Consider the following 22,474-nt stretch of genomic DNA (forward strand, 5'->3'; position numbering starts at 1 on the left):
TAATGGTGTCAGGGTATATAGTGGAGGGGTCTGTCGGGTATATAGTGGGTGATATATACCGTAGTGTAGGGGTCAAGGTACAGTGGGGCAAAAAAGTATTTAGTCAGTCAGCAATAGTGCAAGTTACACCACTTAAAAAGATGAGAGGCGTCTGTAATTTACATCATAGGTAGACCTCAACTATGGGAGACAAACTGAGAAAAAAAAAATCCAGAAAATCACATTGTCTGTTTTTTTATCATTTTTTTTGCATATTATGGTGGAAAATAAGTATTTGGTCAGAAGCAAACAATCAAGATTTCTGGCTCTCACAGACCTGTAACGTCTTCTTTAAGAGTCTCCTCTTTCCTCCACTCATTACCTGTAGTAATGGCACCTGTTTAAACTTGTTATCAGTATAAAAAGACACCTGTGCACACCCTCAAACAGTCTGACTCCAAACTCCACTATGGTGAAGACCAAAGAGCTGTCAAAGGACACCAGAAACAAAATTGTAGCCCTGCACCAGGCTGGGAAGACTGAATCTGCAATAGCCAACCAGCTTGGAGTGAAGAAATCAACAGTGGGAGCAATAATTAGAAAATGGAAGACATAAAAGACCACTGATAATCTCCCTCGATCTGGGGCTCCACGCAAAATCCCACCCCGTATTGTCAGAATGATCACAAGAACGGTGAGCAAAAATCCCAGAACCACGCTGGGGGACCTAGTGAATGAACTGCAGAGAGCTGGGACCAATGTAACAAGTCCTACCATAAGTAACACACTACGCCACCATGGACTCAGATCCTGCAGTGCCAGACGTGTCCCACTGCTTAAGCCAGTACATGTCCGGGCCCGTCTGAAGTTTGCTAGAGAGCATTTGGATGATCCAGAGGAGTTTTGGGAGAATGTCCTATGGTCTGATGAAACCAAACTGGAACTGTTTGGTAGAAACACAACTTGTCGTGTTTGGAGGAAAAAGAATACTGAGTTGCATCCATCAAACACCATACCTACTGTAAAGCATGGTGGTGGAAACATCATGCTTTGGGCCTGTTTCTCTGCAAAGGGGCCAGGACGACTGATCTGGGTACATGAAAGAATGAATGGGGCCATGTATCGTGAGATTTTGAGTGCAAACCTCCTTCCTTCAGCAAGGGCATTGAAGATGAAACATGGCTTGGTCTTTCAACATGACAATGATCCAAAGCACACCGCCAGGGCAACGAAGGAGTGGCTTCGTAAGAAGCATTTCAAGGTCCTGGAGTGGCCTAGCCAGTCTCCAGATCTCAACCCTATAGAAGGGAGTTGAAAGTCCGTGTTGCCAAGCGAAAAGCCAAAAACATCACTGCTCTAGAGGAGATCTGCATGGAGGAATGGGCCAACATACCAACAACAGTGTGTGGCAACCTTGTGAAGACTTACAGAAAATGTTTGACCTGTGTCATTGCCAACAAAGGATATATTACAAAGTATTGAGATGAAATTTTGTTTCTGACCAAATACTTATTTTCCACCATAATATGCAAATAAAATGATAAAAAAACAGACAATGTGATTTTCTGGATTTTTTTTTCTCAGTTTGTCTCCCATAGTTGAGGTCTACCTATGATGTAAATTACAGACGCCTCTCATCTTTTTAAGTGGTGGAACTTGCACTATTGCTGACTGACTAAATACTTTTTTGCCCCACTGTATATAGTGGGGGGTATATAGAAGGAAGCCAGCGTATATAGTGGGGAGTCGAAGTATATAGTGGGGGGGTATATAGTCAGGGAGCTATATTGGAGGGTCAGGGTGCACAGTGGGGAGTATATAGTGGGGGCTATATAGTGCAGGGGTTGGGGTAAATAGTGTGGGCCAGGGTATATAGTGGGGGTGCATAGGGAGTGTATAATGGTGTCAGGGTATATAGTGGAGGGGTCTGTCGGGTATATAGTGGGTGATATATACCGTAGTGTAGGGGTCAAGGTATATAGTGGGGGGTATATAGAAGGAAGCCAGTGTATATAGCGGGGAGTAGAAGTATATAGTAGGGTATATAGCCGAGGGACTATAGCAGGGAGTATATAGTGGGTGTATAGTGGCGGGGTCAGAGTATATAGTGGGGGTACATAGCAGAGCAGTGTATAGTGGGCGATTGGGGTACACAGTTGTGTGAAAACGTGTTCACCCCCGTCCCGATTTCTATTCTTTTGCATGTTTTCACACTCATATGTTTCAGATCACCAAACAAATGTAAATATTAGACGGAGATAATCACAGAATGCAGTTTATAATTGTAGGTTGTCATAGAAAATATTACAGATCCTTGAGGTCCCTCACAGCCTCTCTCCCGTTTATCCTAACGAAACAGGAGCTCGCACTCAAAGCAGCCGCTATGTAGAATAGACTGTACCAATGATGTGAGCAGACAAGCCGTCCTCTTTATGCCCAGGTGACTGAACAGGATGTGTACTGTGCATAGACAGAGAGACAGGAAAAGGCTTAATAGGTTTGGAGCGGAATAAGGCTGAGTTCACACTGGGCAGTCTTGCTGCATTTTTTATGATTTTATGCTAATTTTCAGCTGCATTTGATAATACCAGCTATGTCTATGAGATTTCAGAAATCCCATGCACACAGCTCGGTTTATGACATCAGGATTTTGTGCTTCGCTTGTTGTTTTTTGGACATAAGAGAATGTCACATTCAGCGTTTTTCACCCATTGAATTGCATGGAAAAATATTGCATTAAATAAACGCACCAAAAACGCCGTGAAAAATACAGCAAAACCTGCGCTTTTGCCGCAGCTTCTTTCCTGCCAAGCACTCAGGTTTTGCTGGAAAAAAAAAAAAACGCCCCCGCGTGAACTTGGCCTAAAGGAAGATCTCACACCCTTCAGAAATAGCCGTGGCTATGGAGCTTACCCATTAACAAGACAGTGGAAGAACGTTTGTCAATCTCATCTCTTGAGGTCTTGATCCCGAAATCACCATCAGCGCATGCGCCAACACAGGCGGTGGCCATATTCCCGGAGACCAGCGCACGTGGAACCCTGGAAGTGCTGGGGCTCTGGCCTGTCGCAAAATGTCAGCAGAGCCCCGGGCAGCGGCGGACACCCACGCAGCACCGCTGGGCACAGGAGACACCCGCAGCAATGGCCAGCAACCACCAGGCACCTGGACACCCCCTGGGTGTCTTACAAAGTGCGTCTTACAAAGCGAAAAATACGGTAATTGTCCAGATGATAGGAGGCAGCAGAGAACTGTTTGCTCCAAAGATCACAGCGCGTGGCACTCATGCCCTCCCGGCATGTGATATTGTGAATTTGTATTATTAAGGAATTCTTGACAAAGGTTTTTATTATTGAAAAAGAAATCCAGACCTCCAGGGCCCTGTGTGAAAAACTGATTGTGCCCTCCCCCCCCCCATAAGTTAACTGTGGTTTATCACATCTTTGGGAAAAACAAGTTCACATTCCCTAGCCACACACAGGCCTGATTACTGTCTTAATCAAGAAATCACTTAAACAGCACCTGCCTGACAAAGTGAAGTAAAACAAAAGATTCCTCAAAAACTAAACATCATTCCGCGATCCAAAGAGATTCTGGAACAAATGAGAAAAGGTTATTGAGATCTCTCAGTCTGGGAAAGGTTTATAAAGCCATCTCTCGAGCTTTGGACTCCAGCGAACCACAGTGAGAGCCGTTATCCACAAATGGCGAAAACATCAAACAGTGGTGACCCTTCCCAGGATAGGCCGGCCGACCGACCAAAATTACCTCAACAGAGCAGCAACGACTCATCCAAGAGATCACAAAAGACACCACAACAACTTTCAGAGAACTGCAGGCCTCACTTGTCTCCGTTAAGGTCAATGTTCAAGACTCCACCATAAGAAAGACTGGAGAAAATGGCCAAGACAAAAACCTCTGCTGAGCAATAAGAACATAAAGTCTTAACTCATTTTTGCCAGAAAACATCTTGATGATCCCCAAGAGTTTTGGGAGAATACTCTGTAGACTGAGGAGAGAAAAGTTGAACTTTTGGAAGGTGTATGTCATATTACATCTGACGTAGAAGTAACAAAGCATTTCAGAAAAGGAACATCATACCATCAATAAAATATGGTGGTGGTAGTGTGATGGTCTAGGGCTGTTTTGCTGCTTCAGGACCTGGAAGAATTGCTGTGGTAAATGAAACTATGAATTCTGCCGTCTACCAAACAATCCTGAAGGAGAATGTCGGGCCACCTGTGTGTGACCTCAAGCTGAAGAGCACTTGGGATATACAGCAGGGCAATGATCCAACACCAGCAAGTCCACCTCTGAATGGCTCAAGAAAAACAAAATTAAAACTTTGGAGTGGCCTAGTCAAAGTCCTGACCTTAATGTGACCGAATTACAATTCTGCAGAGATAAATGGCCAAAATTCCTCCAGAGCGTTGTAAGAGACTCATTGCCAGCTATGGGTATATAGTGGAGTATACAGTGAGGGATTGGGGTATATAGTAGAGAGTTATATAGTGGGGGTCAGGGTATATAGTGGAGGACGGTCAGGTATAGAGCACAGGAGAGTAGAGAATAAAGTGAGGGGGGTTGGGTGTATAGAGGGAGTTGGTTATACAGTAGAGGAGTCGGGACACAGAGGGGAGTAGTGCGCATAGTGAGGAGTATAAAGTCAGGGTCAGGATATATAGTAGGGTATATAGTAGAGGGTTATATATTACGGGGGGTCGGGTATATAGTGGAGGGAGGGGTATATAGTAGAGGGTTATATAGTGGGGAGTTGGGTATATAGCAGAGGGTTACATAGTGAGGGGTCGGGAATATAGTAGACTCTAGTCTATACTAAGTAGAGGATTATATAGTGGAGGGTCGGGTGTATAGTGGGGGGTGGGGTATATAGTAGAGAGCTATATAGTGGGGGTCGGGTGTATAGGGGGGTTTGGGTATATAGTAGAGGGTTATATAGTGGAGAGTCGGGTGTATAGTGGGGAGTGGAGTATATAGTAGAGGGTTATATAGTGGGGGGGGTTGGGTGTATAGTGGGGGTGGGGTATATAGTAGAGGGTTATAAAGTAGGGGGTGGGTGTATAGTGGGGGTGGGGTATATAATAGAGGGTTATATAGTGGGGGGTCGGGTGTATAGTGGGGGGTGGGGTATATAGTAGAGGGTTATATAGTAGGGGGTGGGTGTATAGTGGGGGTGGGGTATATAATAGAGGGTTATATAGTGGGGGGTCGGGTGTATAGTGGGGGTGGGGTATATAATAGAGAGTTATATAGTGGAGGGTCGGGTGTATAGTGGGGGTGGGGTATATAGTAGAGGGTTATATAGTAGGGGGTGGGTGTATAGTGGGGGTGGGGTATACAATAGAGGGTTATATAGTGGGGGTGGGTGTATAGTGGGGGTGGGGTATATAGTAGAGGGTTATAAAGTAGGGGGTGGGTGTATAGTGTGGGTGGGGTATATAATAGAGGGTTATATAGTGGGGGGTCGGGTGTATAGTGGGGGGTGGGGTATATAGTAGAGGGTTATATAGTAGGGGGTGGGTGTATAGTGGGGGTGGGGTATATAATAGAGGGTTATATAGTGGGGAGTCGGGTGTATAGTGGGGGTGGGGTATATAGTAGAGGGTTATATAGTAGGGGGTGGGTGTATAGTGGGGGTGGGGTATATAATAGAGGGTTATATAGTGGGGGGTTGGGTGTATAGTGGGGGGTGGGGTATATAGTAGAGGGTTATATAGTGGGGGGTCGGGTGTATAGTGGGGGTGGGGTATATAATAGAGAGTTATATAGTGGAGGGTCGGGTGTATAGTGGGGGTGGGGTATATAGTAGAGGGTTATATAGTAGGGGGTGGGTGTATAGTGGGGGTGGGGTATATAATAGAGGGTTATATAGTGGGGGTGGGTGTATAGTGGGGGTGGGGTATATAGTAGAGGGTTATATAGTAGGGGGTGGGTGTATAGTGGGGGTGGGGTATATAATAGAGGGTTATATAGTGGGGAGTCGGGTGTATAGTGGGGGGTGGGGTATATAGTAGAGGGTTATATAGTGGGGGGTCGGGTGTATAGTGGGGGGTGGGGTATATAGTAGAGGGTTATATAGTAGAGGGGTCCGGTGTATAGTGGGGGGTGGGGTATATAATAGAGGGTTATATAGTGGGGGTCAGGTGTATAGTGGGGGTGGGGTATATAGTAGAGGGTTATATAGTGGGGGTCGGGTGTATAGTGGGGGTGGGGTATATAGTGGGGAGTCGGGTGTATAGTGGGGGGTGGGGTATATAGTAGAGGGTTATATAGTGGGGGGTCGGGTGTATAGTGGGGGGTGGGGTATATAGTAGAGGGTTATATAGTAGAGGGGACCGGTGTATAGTGGGGGGTGGGGTATATAATAGAGGGTTATATAGTGGGGGTCAGGTGTATAGTGGGGGTGGGGTATATAGTAGAGGGTTATATAGTGGGGGGGTCGGGTGTATAGTGGGGGGTGGGGTATATAGTAGAGAGTTATATAGTGGGGGGTCGGGTATATAGTGGGGGGTGGGGTATATAGTAGAGGGTGATATAGTGGGGGTCGGGTGTATAGTGGGGGGTGTGGTATATAGTAGAGTGTTATATAGTGGGGGGTCGGGTGTATAGTGGGGGGTGGGGTATATAGTAGAGGGTTATATAGTGGGGGTCGGGTATATAGTGGGGGGTGGGGTATATAGTAGAGGGTTATATAGAGGGGGTCGGGTGTATAGTGGGGGTGGGGTATATAGTAGAGGGTTATATAGTGGGGGGGTCGGGTGTATAGTGGGGGTGGAGTATATAGTAGAGGGTTATATAGTAGGGGGTGGGTGTATAGTGTGGGTGGGGTATATAATAGAGGGTTATATAGTGGGGGGTGGGGTATATAGTAGAGGGTTATATAGTGGGGGTGGGGTATATAGTAGAGGGTTATATAGTGGGGGGTCGGGTGTATAGTGGGGGTGGGGTATATAGTAGAGGGTTATATAGTGGGGGGGTCGGGTGTACAGTGGGGGGTGGGGTATATAGTAGAGGGTTATATAGTGAGGGGTCGGGTGTATAGTGGGGGTGGGGTATATAGTAGAGGGTTATATAGTGGAGGGTCGGGTGTACAGTGGGGGGTGGGGTATATAGTAGAGGGTTATATAGTGAGGGGTCGGGTGTATAGTGGGGGTGGGGTATATAGTAGAGGGTTATATAGTGGGGGGGTCGGGTGTATAGTGGGGGTGGGGTATATAGTAGAGGGTTATATAGTGGGGGGTCGGGTATATAGTGGGGGGTGAGGTATATAGTAGAGGGTTATATAGTGGGGGTCGGGTGTATAGTGGGGGGTGTGGTATATAGTAGAGGGTTATATAGTGGGGGGGTCGGGTGTATAGTGGGGGTGGGGTATATAGTAGAGGGTTATATAGTGGGGGGTCGGGTGTATAGTGGGGGGTGTGGTATATAGTAGAGGGTTATATAGCGGGGGGGTCGGGTGTATAGTGGGGGTGGGGTATATAGTAGAGGGTTATATAGTGGGGGTCGGGTGTATAGTGGGGGTGGGGTATATAGTAGAGAGTTATATAGTGGGGGGTGGGGTATATAGTAGAGGGTTATATAGTGGGGGGTCGGGTGTATAGTGGGGGTGGGGTATATAGTAGAGGGTTATATAGTGAGGGGTCGGGTGTATAGTGGGGGTGGGGTATATAGTAGAGGGTTATATAGTGGAGGGTCGGGTGTATAGTGGGGGGTGTGGTATATAGTAGAGTGTTATATAGTGGGGGGTCGGGTGTATAGTGGGGGGTGTGGTATATAGTAGAGGGTTATATAGTGGGGGGGGTCGGGTGTATAGTGGGGGTGGGGTATATAGTAGAGGATTATATAGTGGGGGTCGGGTGTATAGTGGGCTGGGGTATATAGTAGAGAGTTATATAGTGGGGGGTGGGGTATATAGTAGAGGGTTATATAATGGGGGGTCGGGTGTATAGTGGGGGTGGGGTATATAGTAGAGGGTTATATAGTGGGGGGTCGGGTGTATAGTGGGGGTGGGGTATATAGTAGAGGGTTATATAGTGGGGGGGTCGGGTGTATAGTGGGGGTGGGGTATATAGTAGAGGGTTATATAGTGGGGGGTCATGTGTATAGTGGGGGTGGGGTATATAGTAGAGGGTTATATAGTGGAGAGACAGGTGTATAGTGGGGGGTGGGGTATATAGTAGAGGGTTATATAGTGGGGGTCGGGTGTATAGTGGGGGGTGGGGTATATAGTAGAGGGTTATATAGTAGAGGGGTCGAGTGTATAGTGGGGGTGGGGTATATAGTAGAGGGTTATATAGTGGAGAGTCGGGTGTATAGTGGGGGGTGGGGTATATAGTAGAGGGTTATATAGTGGGGGTCGGGTGTATAGTGGGGGGTGGGGTATATAGTAGAGAGTTATATAGTGGAGGTCGGGTGTATAGTGGGGGTGGGGTATATAGTAGAGGGTTATATAGTGGGGGTCGGGTGTATAGAGGGGGTGGGGTATATAGTAGAGAGTTATATAGTGTGGGGTCGGGTGTATAGTGGGGGGGTGGTATATAGTAGAGGGTTATATAGTGGGGGTCGGGTGTATAGTGGGGGTGGGGTATATAGTAGAGGGTTATATAGTGGGGGTCGGGTGTATAGTGGGGGTGGGGTATATAGTAGAGGGTTATATAGTGGGGGTCGGGTGTATAGTGGGGGTGGGGTATATAATAGAGAGTTATATAGTGGAGGGTCGGGTGTATAGTGGGGGTGGGGTATATAGTAGAGGGTTATATAGTAGGGGGTGGGTGTATAGTGGGGGTGGGGTATACAATAGAGGGTTATATAGTGGGGGTGGGTGTATAGTGGGGGTGGGGTATATAGTAGAGGGTTATAAAGTAGGGGGTGGGTGTATAGTGGGGGTGGGGTATATAATAGAGGGTTATATAGTGGGGGGTCGGGTGTATAGTGGGGGGTGGGGTATATAGTAGAGGGTTATATAGTAGGGGGTGGGTGTATAGTGGGGGTGGGGTATATAATAGAGGGTTATATAGTGGGGAGTCGGATGTATAGTGGGGGTGGGGTATATAGTAGAGGGTTATATAGTAGGGGGTGGGTGTATAGTGGGGGTGGGGTATATAATAGAGGGTTATATAGTGGGGGGTTGGGTGTATAGTGGGGGGTGGGGTATATAGTAGAGGGTTATATAGTGAGGGGTCGGGTGTATAGTGGGGGTGGGGTATATAATAGAGAGTTATATAGTGGAGGGTCGGGTGTATAGTGGGGGTGGGGTATATAGTAGAGGGTTATATAGTAGGGGGTGGGTGTATAGTGGGGGTGGGGTATATAATAGAGGGTTATATAGTGGGGGTGGGTGTATAGTGGGGGTGGGGTATATAGTAGAGGGTTATATAGTAGGGGGTGGGTGTATAGTGGGGGTGGGGTATATAATAGAGGGTTATATAGTGGGGAGTCGGGTGTATAGTGGGGGGTGGGGTATATAGTAGAGGGTTATATAGTGGGGGGTCGGGTGTATAGTGGGGGGTGGGGTATATAGTAGAGGGTTATATAGTAGAGGGGTCCGGTGTATAGTGGGGGGTGGGGTATATAATAGAGGGTTATATAGTGGGGGTCAGGTGTATAGTGGGGGTGGGGTATATAGTAGAGGGTTATATAGTGGGGGTCGGGTGTATAGTGGGGGTGGGGTATATAGTAGAGGGTTATATAGTGGGGGTCGGGTGTATAGTGGGGGTGGGGTATATAATAGAGGGTTATATAGTGGGGAGTCGGGTGTATAGTGGGGGGTGGGGTATATAGTAGAGGGTTATATAGTGGGGGGTCGGGTGTATAGTGGGGGGTGGGGTATATAGTAGAGGGTTATATAGTAGAGGGGTCCGGTGTATAGTGGGGGGTGGGGTATATAATAGAGGGTTATATAGTGGGGGTCAGGTGTATAGTGGGGGTGGGGTATATAGTAGAGGGTTATATAGTGGGGGGGTCGGGTGTATAGTGGGGGGTGGGGTATATAGTAGAGAGTTATATAGTGGGGGGTCGGGTATATAGTGGGGGGTGGGGTATATAGTAGAGGGTGATATATAGTAGAGTGTTATATAGTGGGGGGTCGGGTGTATAGTGGGGGGTGGGGTATATAGTAGAGGGTTATATAGTGGGGGTCGGGTATATAGTGGGGGGTGGGGTATATAGTAGAGGGTTATATAGAGGGGGTCGGGTGTATAGTGGGGGTGGGGTATATAGTAGAGGGTTATATAGTGGGGGGGTCGGGTGTATAGTGGGGGTGGAGTATATAGTAGAGGGTTATATAGTAGGGGGTGGGTGTATAGTGGGGGTGGGGTATATAATAGAGGGTTATATAGTGGGGGGTGGGGTATATAGTAGAGGGTTATATAGTGGGGGTGGGGTATATAGTAGAGGGTTATATAGTGGGGGGTCGGGTGTATAGTGGGGGTGGGGTATATAGTAGAGGGTTATATAGTGGGGGGTCGGGTGTATAGTGGGGGTGGGGTATATAGTAGAGGGTTATATAGTGGGGGGTCGGGTGTATAGTGGGGGTGGGGTATATAGTAGAGGGTTATATAGTGGGGGGGTCGGGTGTATAGTGGAGGTGGGGTATATAGTAGAGGGTTATATAGTGGGGGGTCATGTGTATAGTGGGGGTGGGGTATATAGTAGAGGGTTATATAGTGGAGAGACAGGTGTATAGTGGGGGGTGGGGTATATAGTAGAGGGTTATATAGTGGGGGTCGGGTGTATAGTGGGGGGTGGGGTATATAGTAGAGGGTTATATAGTAGAGGGGTCGAGTGTATAGTGGGGGTGGGGTATATAGTAGAGGGTTATATAGTGGAGAGTCGGGTGTATAGTGGGGGGTGGGGTATATAGTAGAGGGTTATATAGTGGGGGTCGGGTGTATAGTGGGGGGTGGGGTATATAGTAGAGAGTTATATAGTGGAGGTCGGGTGTATAGTGGGGGTGGGGTATATAGTAGAGGGTTATATAGTGGGGGTCGGGTGTATAGTGGGGGTGGGGTATATAGTAGAGGGTTATATAGTGGGGGGGTCGGGTGTATAGTGGGGGTGGATTATATAGTAGAGGGTTATATAGTGGGGGTCCGGTGTATAGTGGGGGTGGAGTATATAGTAGAGGGTTATATAGTGGGGGTCCGGTGTATAGTGGGGGTGGGGTATATAGTAGAGGGGTATATAGTGGGGTCGGGTGTATAGTAGAGGGTTATATAGTGGGGTCGGGTGTATAGTGGGGTGGGGTATATAGTAGAGGGGTATATAGTGGGGGTCCAGTGTATAGTGGGGGGTGTGGTATATAGTAGAGTGTTATATAGTGGGGGGTCGGGTGTATAGTGGGGGGTGTGGTATATAGTAGAGGGTTATATAGTGGGGGTCGGGTGTATAGTGGGGGGTGTGGTATATAGTAGAGAGTTATATAGTGGGGGGTCGGGTATATAGTGGGGGGTGGGGTATATAGTAGAGGGTTATATAGTGGGGGGGTCGGGTGTATAGTGGGGGTGGGGTATATAGTAGAGGGTTATATAGTGGGGGGTCGGGTGTATAGTGGGGGTGGGGTATATAGTAGAGGGTTATATAGTGAGGGGTCGGGTGTATAGTGGGGGGTGGGGTATATAGTAGAGGGTTATATAGTGGGGGGTCGGTTATATAGTGGGGGTGGGGTATATAGTAGAGGGTTATATAGTGGGGGGGTCGGGTGTATAGTGGGGGTGGGGTATATAGTAGAGGGTTATATAGTGGGGGGTCGGGTGTATAGTGGGGTATATAGTAGAGGGTTATATAGTGGGGGGGTCGGGTGTATAGTGGGGGGTGGGGTATATAGTAGAGAGTTATATAGTGGGGGGTCGGGTATATAGTGGGGGGTGGGGTATATAGTAGAGGGTTATATAGTGGGGGGGTCGGATGTATAGTGGGGGTGGGGTATATAGTAGAGGGTTATATAGTGGGGGGGTCGGGTGTATAGTGGGGGTGGGGTATATAGTAGAGGGTTATATAGTGGGGGTCGGGTGTATAGTGGGGGGTGGGGTATATAATAGAGGGTTATATAGTGGGGGTCGGGTGTATAGTGGGGGGTGTGGTATATAGTAGAGAGTTATATAGTGGGGGGGTCGGGTGTATAGTGGGGGGTGGGGTATATAATAGAGGGTTATATAGTGGGGGTCGGGTGTATAGTGGGGGGTGGGGTATATAATAGAGGGTTATATAGTGGGGGTCGGGTGTATAGTGGGGGGTGTGGTATATAGTAGAGAGTTATATAGTGGGGGGTCGGGTATATAGTGGGGGGTGGGGTATATAGTAGAGGGTTATATAGTGGGGGGGTCGGGTGTATAGTGGGGGTGGGGTATATAGTAGAGGGTTATATAGTGGGGGGTCGGGTGTATAGTGGGGGTGGGGTATATAGTAGAGGGTTATATAGTGGGGGGGTTGGGTGTATAGTGGGGGTGGGGTATATAGTAGAGGGGTATATAGTGGGGTTGGGTGTATAGTAGAGGGTTATATAGTGGGGGGTCGGGTGTATAGTGGGGGTGGGGTATATAGTAGAGGGTTATATAGTGGGGGTCCAGTGTATAGTGGGGGGTGTGGTATATAGTAGAGGGTTATATAGTGAGGGGTCGGATGTATAGTGGGGGGTGGGGTATATAGTAGAGGGTTATATAGTGGGGGGTCGGTTATATAGTGGGGGTGGGGTATATAGTAGAGGGTTATATAGTGGGGGGGTCGGGTGTATAGTGGGGGTGGGGTATATAGTAGAGGGTTATATAGTGGGGGGTCGGGTGTATAGTGGGGTATATAGTAGAGGGTTATATAGTGGGGGGTCGGGTGTATAGTGGGGGGTGGGGTATATAGTAGAGAGTTATATAGTGGGGGGTCGGGTATATAGTGGGGGGTGGGGTATATAGTAGAGGGTTATATAGTGGGGGGGTCGGATGTATAGTGGGGGTGGGGTATATAGTAGAGGGTTATATAGTGGGGGGGGTCGGGTGTATAGTGGGGGTGGGGTATATAGTAGAGGGTTATATAGTGGGGGTCGGGTGTATAGTGGGGGGTGTGGTATATAGTAGAGTGTTATATAGTGGGGGGTCGGGTGTATAGTGGGGGGTGTGGTATATAGTAGAGGGTTATATAGTGGGGGGGTCGGGGGTATAGTGGGGGTCGGGTGTATAGTAGAGGGTTATATAGTGGGGGTCCGGTGTATAGTGGGGGGTGGGGTATATAGTAGAGGGTTATATAGTGGGGGGTCGGGTGTATAGTGGGGGTGGGGTATATAGTAGAGGGTTATATAGTGGGGGGGTCGGGTGTATAGTGGGGGTGGAGTATATAGTAGAGGGTTATATAGTGGGGGGTCGGGTATATAGTGGGGGGTGGGGTATATAGTAGAGGGTTATATAGTGGGGGGTGGGGTATATAGTAGAGGGTTATATAGTGGGGGGTCGGGTGTATAGTGGGGGTGGGGTATATAGTAGAGGGTTATATAGTGGGGGGTCGGGTGTATAGTGGGGGTGGGGTATATAGTAGAGGGTTATATAGTAGAGGGGTCCGGTGTATAGTGGGGGGTGGGGTATATAGTAGAGGGTTATATAGTGGGGGGGTCGGGTGTATAGTGGGGGTGGGGTATATAGTAGAGGGTTATATAGTGGGGGGGTCGGGTGTATAGTGGGGGTGGGGTATATAGTAGAGGGTTATATAGTGGGGGGTCGGGTGTATAGTAGAGGGTTATATAGTGGGGGGGTCGGGTGTATAGTGGGGGTGGGGTGTATAGTAGAGGGTTATATAGTGGGGGGGTCGGGTGTATAGTGGGGGTCGGGTGTATAGTAGAGGGTTATATAGTGGGGGGTCGGGTGTATAGTGGGGGTGGGGTGTATAGTAGAGGGTAATATAGTGGGGGGGTCGGGTGTATAGTGGGGGTGGGGTATATAGTAGAGGGTTATATAGTGGGGGGTCGGGTGTATAGTAGAGGGTTATATAGTGGGGGGGTCGGGTGTATAGTGGGGGTGGGGTGTATAGTAGAGGGTTATATAGTGGGGGGGTCGGGTGTATAGTGGGGGTCGGGTGTATAGTAGAGGGTTATATAGTGGGGGGTCGGGTGTATAGTGGGGGTGGGGTGTATAGTAGAGGGTTATATAGTGGGGGTCGGGTGTATAGTGGGGGTGGGGTATATAGTAGAGGGTTATATAGTGGGGGGGGGTCGGGTGTATAGTGGGGGTGGGGTATATAATAGAGGGTTATATAGTGGGGGGTCGGGTGTATAATGGGGGGTCGGGTGTATAGTAGAGGGTTATATAGTGGGGGGGTCGGGTGTATAGTGGGGGTGGGGTATATAATAGAGGGTTATATAGTGGGGGGTCGGGTGTATAGTGGGGGGTGGGGTATATAGTAGAGGGTTATATAGTGGGGGGTCGGGTGTATAGTAGAGGGTTATATAGTGGGGGGGTCGGGTGTATAGTGGGGGTGGGGTGTATAGTAGAGGGTTATATAGTGGGGGGGTCGGGTGTATAGTGGGGGTCGGGTGTATAGTAGAGGGTTATATAGTGGGGGGTCGGGTGTATAGTGGGGGTGGGGTGTATAGTAGAGGGTTATATAGTGGGGGGGTCGGGTGTATAGTGGGGGTGGGGTATATAGTAGAGGGTTATATAGTGGGGGGGTCGGGTGTATAGTGGGGGTGGGGTATATAATAGAGGGTTATATAGTGGGGGGTCGGGTGTATAGTGGGGGGTGGGGTGTATAGTAGAGGGTTATATAGTGGGGGGGTCGGGTGTATAGTGGGGGTCGGGTGTATAGTAGAGGGTTATATAGTGTGGGGTCGGGTGTATAGTGGGGGTGGGGTGTATAGTAGAGGGTTATATAGTGGGGGTCGGGTGTATAGTGGGGGGTGGGGTATATAATAGAGGGTTATATAGTGGGGGGGTCGGGTGTATAGTGGGGGTCGGGTGTATAGTAGAGGGTTATATAGTGGGGGTCGGGTGTATAGTGGGGGTGGGGTGTATAGTAGAGGGTTATATAGTGGGGGTCGGGTGTATAGTGGGGGGTGGGGTATATAATAGAGGGTTATATAGTGGGGGGGTCAGGTGTATAGTGGGGGTGGGGTATATAATAGAGGGTTATATAGTGGGGGGTCGGGTGTATAATGGGGGGTCGGGTGTATAGTAGAGGGTTATACAGTGGGGGGGTCGGGTGTATAGTGGGGGTGGGGTATATAATAGAGGGTTATATAGTGGGGGGGTCGGGTGTATAGTGGGGGTCGGGTGTATAGTAGAGGGTTATATAGTGGGGGGTCGGGTGTATAGTGGGGGTGGGGTGTATAGTAGAGGGTTATATAGTGGGGGGTCGGGTGTATAGTGGGGGTGGGGTATATAGTAGAGGGTTATATAGTAGAGGGGTCCGGTGTATAGTGGGGGGTGGGGTATATAGTAGAGGGTTATATAGTGGGGGGTCGGGTGTATAGTGGGGGTGGGGTATATAGTAGAGGGTTATATAGTGGGGGGTCGGTTATATAGTGGGGGTGGGGTATATAGTAGAGGGTTATATAGTGGGGGGGTCGGGTGTATAGTGGGGGTGGGGTATATAGTAGAGGGTTATATAGTGGGGGGTCGGGTGTATAGTGGGGTATATAGTAGAGGGTTATATAGTGGGGGGTCGGGTGTATAGTGGGGGGTGGGGTATATAGTAGAGAGTTATATAGTGGGGGGTCGGGTATATAGTGGGGGGTGGGGTATATAGTAGAGGGTTATATAGTGGGGGGGTCGGATGTATAGTGGGGGTGGGGTATATAGTAGAGGGTTATATAGTGGGGGGGGTCGGGTGTATAGTGGGGGTGGGGTATATAGTAGAGGGTTATATAGTGGGGGTCGGGTGTATAGTGGGGGGTGTGGTATATAGTAGAGTGTTATATAGTGGGGGGTCGGGTGTATAGTGGGGGGTGTGGTATATAGTAGAGGGTTATATAGTGGGGGGGTCGGGGGTATAGTGGGGGTCGGGTGTATAGTAGAGGGTTATATAGTGGGGGTCCGGTGTATAGTGGGGGGTGGGGTATATAGTAGAGGGTTATATAGTGGGGGGTCGGGTGTATAGTGGGGGTGGGGTATATAGTAGAGGGTTATATAGTGGGGGGGTCGGGTGTATAGTGGGGGTGGAGTATATAGTAGAGGGTTATATAGTGGGGGGTCGGGTATATAGTGGGGGGTGGGGTATATAGTAGAGGGTTATATAGTGGGGGGTGGGGTATATAGTAGAGGGTTATATAGTGGGGGGTCGGGTGTATAGTGGGGGTGGGGTATATAGTAGAGGGTTATATAGTGGGGGGTCGGGTGTATAGTGGGGGTGGGGTATATAGTAGACGGTTATATAGTAGAGGGGTCCGGTGTATAGTGGGGGGTGGGGTATATAGTAGAGGGTTATATAGTGGGGGGGTCGGGTGTATAGTGGGGGTGGGGTATATAGTAGAGGGTTATATAGTGGGGGGGTCGGGTGTATAGTGGGGGTGGGGTATATAGTAGAGGGTTATATAGTGGGGGGTCGGGTGTATAGTAGAGGGTTATATAGTGGGGGGGTCGGGTGTATAGTGGGGGTGGGGTGTATAGTAGAGGGTTATATAGTGGGGGGGTCGGGTGTATAGTGGGGGTCGGGTGTATAGTAGAGGGTTATATAGTGGGGGGTCGGGTGTATAGTGGGGGTGGGGTGTATAGTAGAGGGTAATATAGTGGGGGGGTCGGGTGTATAGTGGGGGTGGGGTATATAGTAGAGGGTTATATAGTGGGGGGTCGGGTGTATAGTAGAGGGTTATATAGTGGGGGGGTCGGGTGTATAGTGGGGGTGGGGTGTATAGTAGAGGGTTATATAGTGGGGGGGTCGGGTGTATAGTGGGGGTCGGGTGTATAGTAGAGGGTTATATAGTGGGGGGTCGGGTGTATAGTGGGGGTGGGGTGTATAGTAGAGGGTTATATAGTGGGGGTCGGGTGTATAGTGGGGGTGGGGTATATAGTAGAGGGTTATATAGTGGGGGGGGGTCGGGTGTATAGTGGGGGTGGGGTATATAATAGAGGGTTATATAGTGGGGGGTCGGGTGTATAATGGGGGGTCGGGTGTATAGTAGAGGGTTATATAGTGGGGGTGGGGTATATAATAGAGGGTTATATAGTGGGGGGTCGGGTGTATAGTGGGGGGTGGGGTATATAGTAGAGGGTTATATAGTGGGGGGTCGGGTGTATAGTAGAGGGTTATATAGTGGGGGGGTCGGGTGTATAGTGGGGGTGGGGTGTATAGTAGAGGGTTATATAGTGGGGGGGTCGGGTGTATAGTGGGGGTCGGGTGTATAGTAGAGGGTTATATAGTGGGGGGTCGGGTGTATAGTGGGGGTGGGGTGTATAGTAGAGGGTTATATAGTGGGGGTCGGGTGTATAGTGGGGGTGGGGTATATAGTAGAGGGTTATATAGTGGGGGGGTCGGGTGTATAGTGGGGGTGGGGTATATAATAGAGGGTTATATAGTGGGGGGTCGGGTGTATAGTGGGGGGTGGGGTGTATAGTAGAGGGTTATATAGTGGGGGGGTCGGGTGTATAGTGGGGGTCGGGTGTATAGTAGAGGGTTATATAGTGGGGGGTCGGGTGTATAGTGGGGGTGGGGTGTATAGTAGAGGGTTATATAGTGGGGGTCGGGTGTATAGTGGGGGGTGGGGTATATAATAGAGGGTTATATAGTGGGGGGGTCGGGTGTATAGTGGGGGTCGGGTGTATAGTAGAGGGTTATATAGTGGGGGTCGGGTGTATAGTGGGGGTGGGGTGTATAGTAGAGGGTTATATAGTGGGGGTCGGGTGTATAGTGGGGGTGGGGTATATAATAGAGGGTTATATAGTGGGGGGGTCAGGTGTATAGTGGGGGTGGGGTATATAATAGAGGGTTATATAGTGGGGGGTCGGGTGTATAATGGGGGGTCGGGTGTATAGTAGAGGGTTATACAGTGGGGGGGTCGGGTGTATAGTGGGGGTGGGGTATATAATAGAGGGTTATATAGTGGGGGGGTCGGGTGTATAGTGGGGGTCGGGTGTATAGTAGAGGGTTATATAGTGGGGGGTCGGGTGTATAGTGGGGGTGGGGTGTATAGTAGAGGGTTATATAGTGGGGGGTCGGGTGTATAGTGGGGGTGGGGTATATAGTAGAGGGTTATATAGTAGAGGGGTCCGGTGTATAGTGGGGGGTGGGGTATATAGTAGAGGGTTATATAGTGGGGGGTCGGGTGTATAGTGGGGGTGGGGTATATAGTAGAGGGTTATATAGTAGAGGGGTCCGGTGTATAGTGGGGGTGGGTTATATAGTAGAGGGTTATATAGTGGGGGGTCCGGTGTATAGTGGGGGTGGGTTATATAGTAGAGGGTTATATAGTGAGGGGTCGGGTGTATAGTGGGGGTGGGGTATATAGTAGAGGGTTATATAGTGGGGGGTCGGGTGTATAGTGGGGGTGGGGTATATAGTAGAGGGTTATATAGTGGGGGTCGGGTGTATAGTGGGGTATATAGTAGAGGGTTATATAGTGGGGGGGTCGGGTGTATAGTGGGGGTGGGGTGTATAGTAGAGGGTTATGTAGTGGGGGGTGGGGTATATAGTAGAGGGTTATATAGTGGGGGTGGGGTATATAGTAGAGGGTTATATAGTAGAGGGGTCCGGTGTATAGTGGGGGGTGGGGTATATAGTAGAGGGTTATATAGGGGGGGGTCGGGTGTATAGTGGGGGTGGGGTATATAGTAGAGGGTTATATAGTGGGGTGTCCGGTGTATAGTGGGGGTGGGGTACATAGTAGAGGGTTATATAGTAGAGGGGTCCGGTGTATAGTGGGGGGTGGGGTATATAGTAGAGGGTTATATAGTGGGGGGTCGGGTGTATAGTGGGGGTGGGGTATATAGTAGAGGGTTATATAGTGGGGGTCGGGTGTATAGTGGGGGGTGGGGTATATAGTAGAGGGTTATATAGTGGGGGTCGGGTGTATAGTGGGGTATATAGTAGAGGGTCATGTGTATAGTGGGGGTGGGGTGTATAGTAGAGGGTTATATAGTGGGGGGTCGGGTGTATAGTGGGGGTGGGGTATATAGTAGAGGGTTATATAGTAGAGGGGTCCGGTGTATAGTGGGGGGTGGGGTATATAGTAGAGGGTTATATAGTGGGGGGTCGGGTGTATAGTGGGGGTGGGGTATATAGTAGAGGGTTATATAGTGGGGGGTCGGGTGTATAGTGGGGGTGGGTTATATAGTAGAGGGGTCCGGTGTATAGTGGGGGGTGGGGTATATAGTAGAGAGTTATATAGTGGGGGGTCCGGTGTATAGTGGGGGGTGGGGTATATAGTAGAGGGTTATATAGTGGGGGGTCCGGTGTATAGTGGGGGGTGGGGTATATAGTAGAGAGTTATATAGTGGGGGGTCGGGTGTATAGTGGGGGGTGTGGTATATAGTAGAGGGTTATATAGTAGGGGGGTCGGGTGTATAGTGGGGGGTGGGGTATATAGTAGAGGGTTATATAGTGGGGGGTCATGTGTATAGTGGGGGTGGGGTATATAGTAGAGGGTTATATAGTAAAGGGGACCGGTGTATAGTGGGGGTGGGGTATATAGTAGAGGGTTATATAGTGGGGGGTCCGGTGTATAGTGGGGGTGGGGTATATAGTAGAGGGTTATATAGTAGAGGGGTCCGGTGTATAGTGGGGGGTGGGGTATATAGTAGAGGGTTATATAGTGGGGGGTCGGGTGTATAGTGGGGGTGGGGTATATAGTAGAGGGTTATATAGTGGGGGGTCATGTGTATAGTGGGGGTGGGGTATATAGTAGAGGGTTATATAGTAAAGGGGACCGGTGTATAGTGGGGGTGGGTTATATATTAGAGGGTTATATAGTGGGGGGTCGGGTGTATAGTGGGGGTGGGGTATATAGTAGAGGGTTATATAGTAGAGGGGTCCGGTGTATAGTGGGGGTGGGTTATATATTAGAGGGTTATATAATGGGGGGGTCCGGTGTATAGTGGGGGTGGGGTATATAGTAGAGGGTTATATAGTAGAGGGGTCCGGTGTATAGTGGGGGGTGGGATATATAGTAGAGGGTTATATAGTGGGGGGTCATGTGTATTGTGGGGGTGGGGTATATAGTAGAGGGTTATATAGTAGAGGGGTCCGGTGTATAGTGGGGGGTGGGGTATATAGTAGAGGGTTATATAGTAGAGGGGTCCGGTGTATAGTGGGGGTGGGTTATATATTAGAGGGTTATATAGTGGGGGGTCCGGTGTATAGTGGGGGTGGGGTATATAGTAGAGGGTTATATAGTGGGGGGTCCGGTGTATAGTGGGGGTGGGGTATATAGTAGAGGGTTATATAGTAGGGGGTCCGGTGTATAGTGGGGGGTGGGGTATATAGTAGAGGGTTATATAATAGAGGGGTCCGGTGTATAGTGGGGGGTGGGGTATATAGTAGACGGTTATATAGTGGGGGGTCGGGTGTATAGTGGGGGTGGGGTATATAGTAGAGGGTTATATAGTAGAGGGGTCCGGTGTATAGTAGGGGTGGGGTATATAGTAGAGGGTTATATAGTGGGGGGGTCGGGTGTATAGTGGGGGGTGGGGTATATAGTAGAGGGTTATATAGTGGGGGGGTCGGGTGTATAGTGGGGGGTGGGGTATATAGTAGAGGGTTATATAGTGGGGGGTCGGGTGTATAGTAGAGGGTTATATAGTGGGGGGGTCGGGTGTATAGTGGGGGTGGGGTGTATAGTAGAGGGTTATATAGTGGGGGGGTTGGGTGTATAGTGGGGGTCGGGTGTATAGTAGAGGGTTATATAGTGGGGGGGTCGGGTGTATAGTGGGGGTGGGGTGTATAGTAGAGGGTTATATAGTGGGGGTCGGGTGTATAGTGGGGGTGGGGTATATAGTAGAGGGTTATATAGTGGGGGGGTCGGGTGTATAGTGGGGGTGGGGTATATAATAGAGGGTTATATAGTGGGGGGTTGGGTGTATAATGGGGGGTCGGGTGTATAGTAGAGGGTTATATAGTGGGGGGGTCGGGTGTATAGTGGGGGTGGGGTATATAATAGAGGGTTATATAGTGGGGGGTCGGGTGTATAGTGGGGGTGGGGTATATAATAGAGGGTTATATAGTGGGGGTCGGGTGTATAGTGGGGGGTGGGGTATATAGTAGAGGGTTATATAGTAGAGGGGTCCGGTGTATAGTGGGGGGTGGGGTGTATAGTGGGGGTGGGGTATATAGTAGAGGGTTATATAGTGGGGGGTCATGTGTATAGTGGGGGGTGGGGTATATATTAGAGGGTTATATAGTAGAGGGGTCCGGTGTATAGTGGGGGTGGGGTGTATAGTAGAGGGTTATATAGTAGAGGGGTCCGGTGTATAGTGGGGGGTCGGGTGTACAGTAGAGGGTTATATAGTGGGGGGTCCGGTGTATAGTGGGGGTGGGGTGTATAGTGGGGGTGGGGTATATAGTAGAGGGTTATATAGTGGGGGGTCATGTGTATAGTGGGGGGTGGGGTATATATTAGAGGGTTATATAGTAGAGGGGTCCGGTGTATAGTGGGGGTGGGGTGTATAGTAGAGGGTTATATAGTAGAGGGGTCCGGTGTATAGTGGGGGGTCGGGTGTACAGTAGAGGGTTATATAGTGGGGGGTCCGGTGTATAGTGGGGGGGTGGGGTATATAGTAGAGGGTTATATAGTGGGGGGTCCGGTGTATAGTGGGGGGTCGGGTGTACAGTAGAGGGTTATATAGTGGGGGGTCCGGTGTATAGTGGGGGGGTGGGGTATATAGTAGAGGGTTATATAGTAGAGGGGTCCGGTGTATAGTGGGGGTGGGGTGTATAGTAGAGGGTTATATAGTGGGGGGTCCGGTGTATAGTGGGGGGTCGGGTGTACAGTAGAGGGTTATATAGTGGGGGGTCCGGTGTATAGTGGGGGTGGGGTGTATAGTAGGGGGGTCGGGTGTACAGTGGGTCATATATTGGGGCAGGGGTTACACCTTGGGGTGGCCTGTGGTGTCGGGCGCTCTCGGGTCACTCACATACACCCGCAGCTGCAGGTACCGGGTGTGCAGGGCGCTCAGCAGCTTCTCCTCGTCCAGATCCGGCAGTGACGCCGCGTCCTCCCCGGGGACAGGAGCCGGGAGCCCGGCCGGCAGCTCCATGTGTCTCCGCTCCTCAGTGTGTCAGCCCGGAGCCGCCCACATCATCCCCGGCAGGAGGCGCCACCCAGCGGGTGTGAGAGGAGGAGGCGGCGGGTCACCGGGTCACCGAGATAAGGAACGTGGGATCCAGGCACCTGCACCTGCCTGTGTGTAATATAGATATATGTGTCCTGTGTGTGTATATATATATACAGGGTGTATATACTGCGTGACTGTATATATATAATCTCCTGAGTGTATAGATATATGTGTCCTGTGTGTGTGTATATATACTAGATGGCTGCCCGATTCTAACGCATCGGGTATTGTAGAATATG

The 22,474-nt window shown here is 49.6% G+C and overlaps 1 protein-coding gene across 4 annotated transcripts in view; it reads right to left on the bottom strand.

The window, feature by feature from the left end:
• LOC138658052 (myosin-IIIb-like) overlaps positions 1-22,209 on the bottom strand; it is a 167,235-nt gene extending 145,026 nt beyond the window's left edge. For 2 of the 4 annotated variants that reach the window (XM_069745625.1, XM_069745629.1), the window contains exon 1: positions 22,035-22,195. In XM_069745625.1, coding sequence (XP_069601726.1) covers positions 22,035-22,157 — 123 coding nt within the window. In that variant the 5' untranslated portion in view covers positions 22,158-22,195. Of the gene's footprint in view, positions 1-22,034 lie in introns of all 4 variants that reach the window. The other 2 variants (XM_069745634.1, XM_069745640.1) reach the window with 2 other exon arrangements.
• Positions 22,210-22,474: the final 265 nt, after the last annotated feature.

The sequence above is a fragment of the Ranitomeya imitator genome, chromosome 1 (assembly GCF_032444005.1).
Source record: "Ranitomeya imitator isolate aRanImi1 chromosome 1, aRanImi1.pri, whole genome shotgun sequence".
Classification (NCBI taxonomy): Eukaryota; Metazoa; Chordata; class Amphibia; order Anura; family Dendrobatidae; genus Ranitomeya; species Ranitomeya imitator.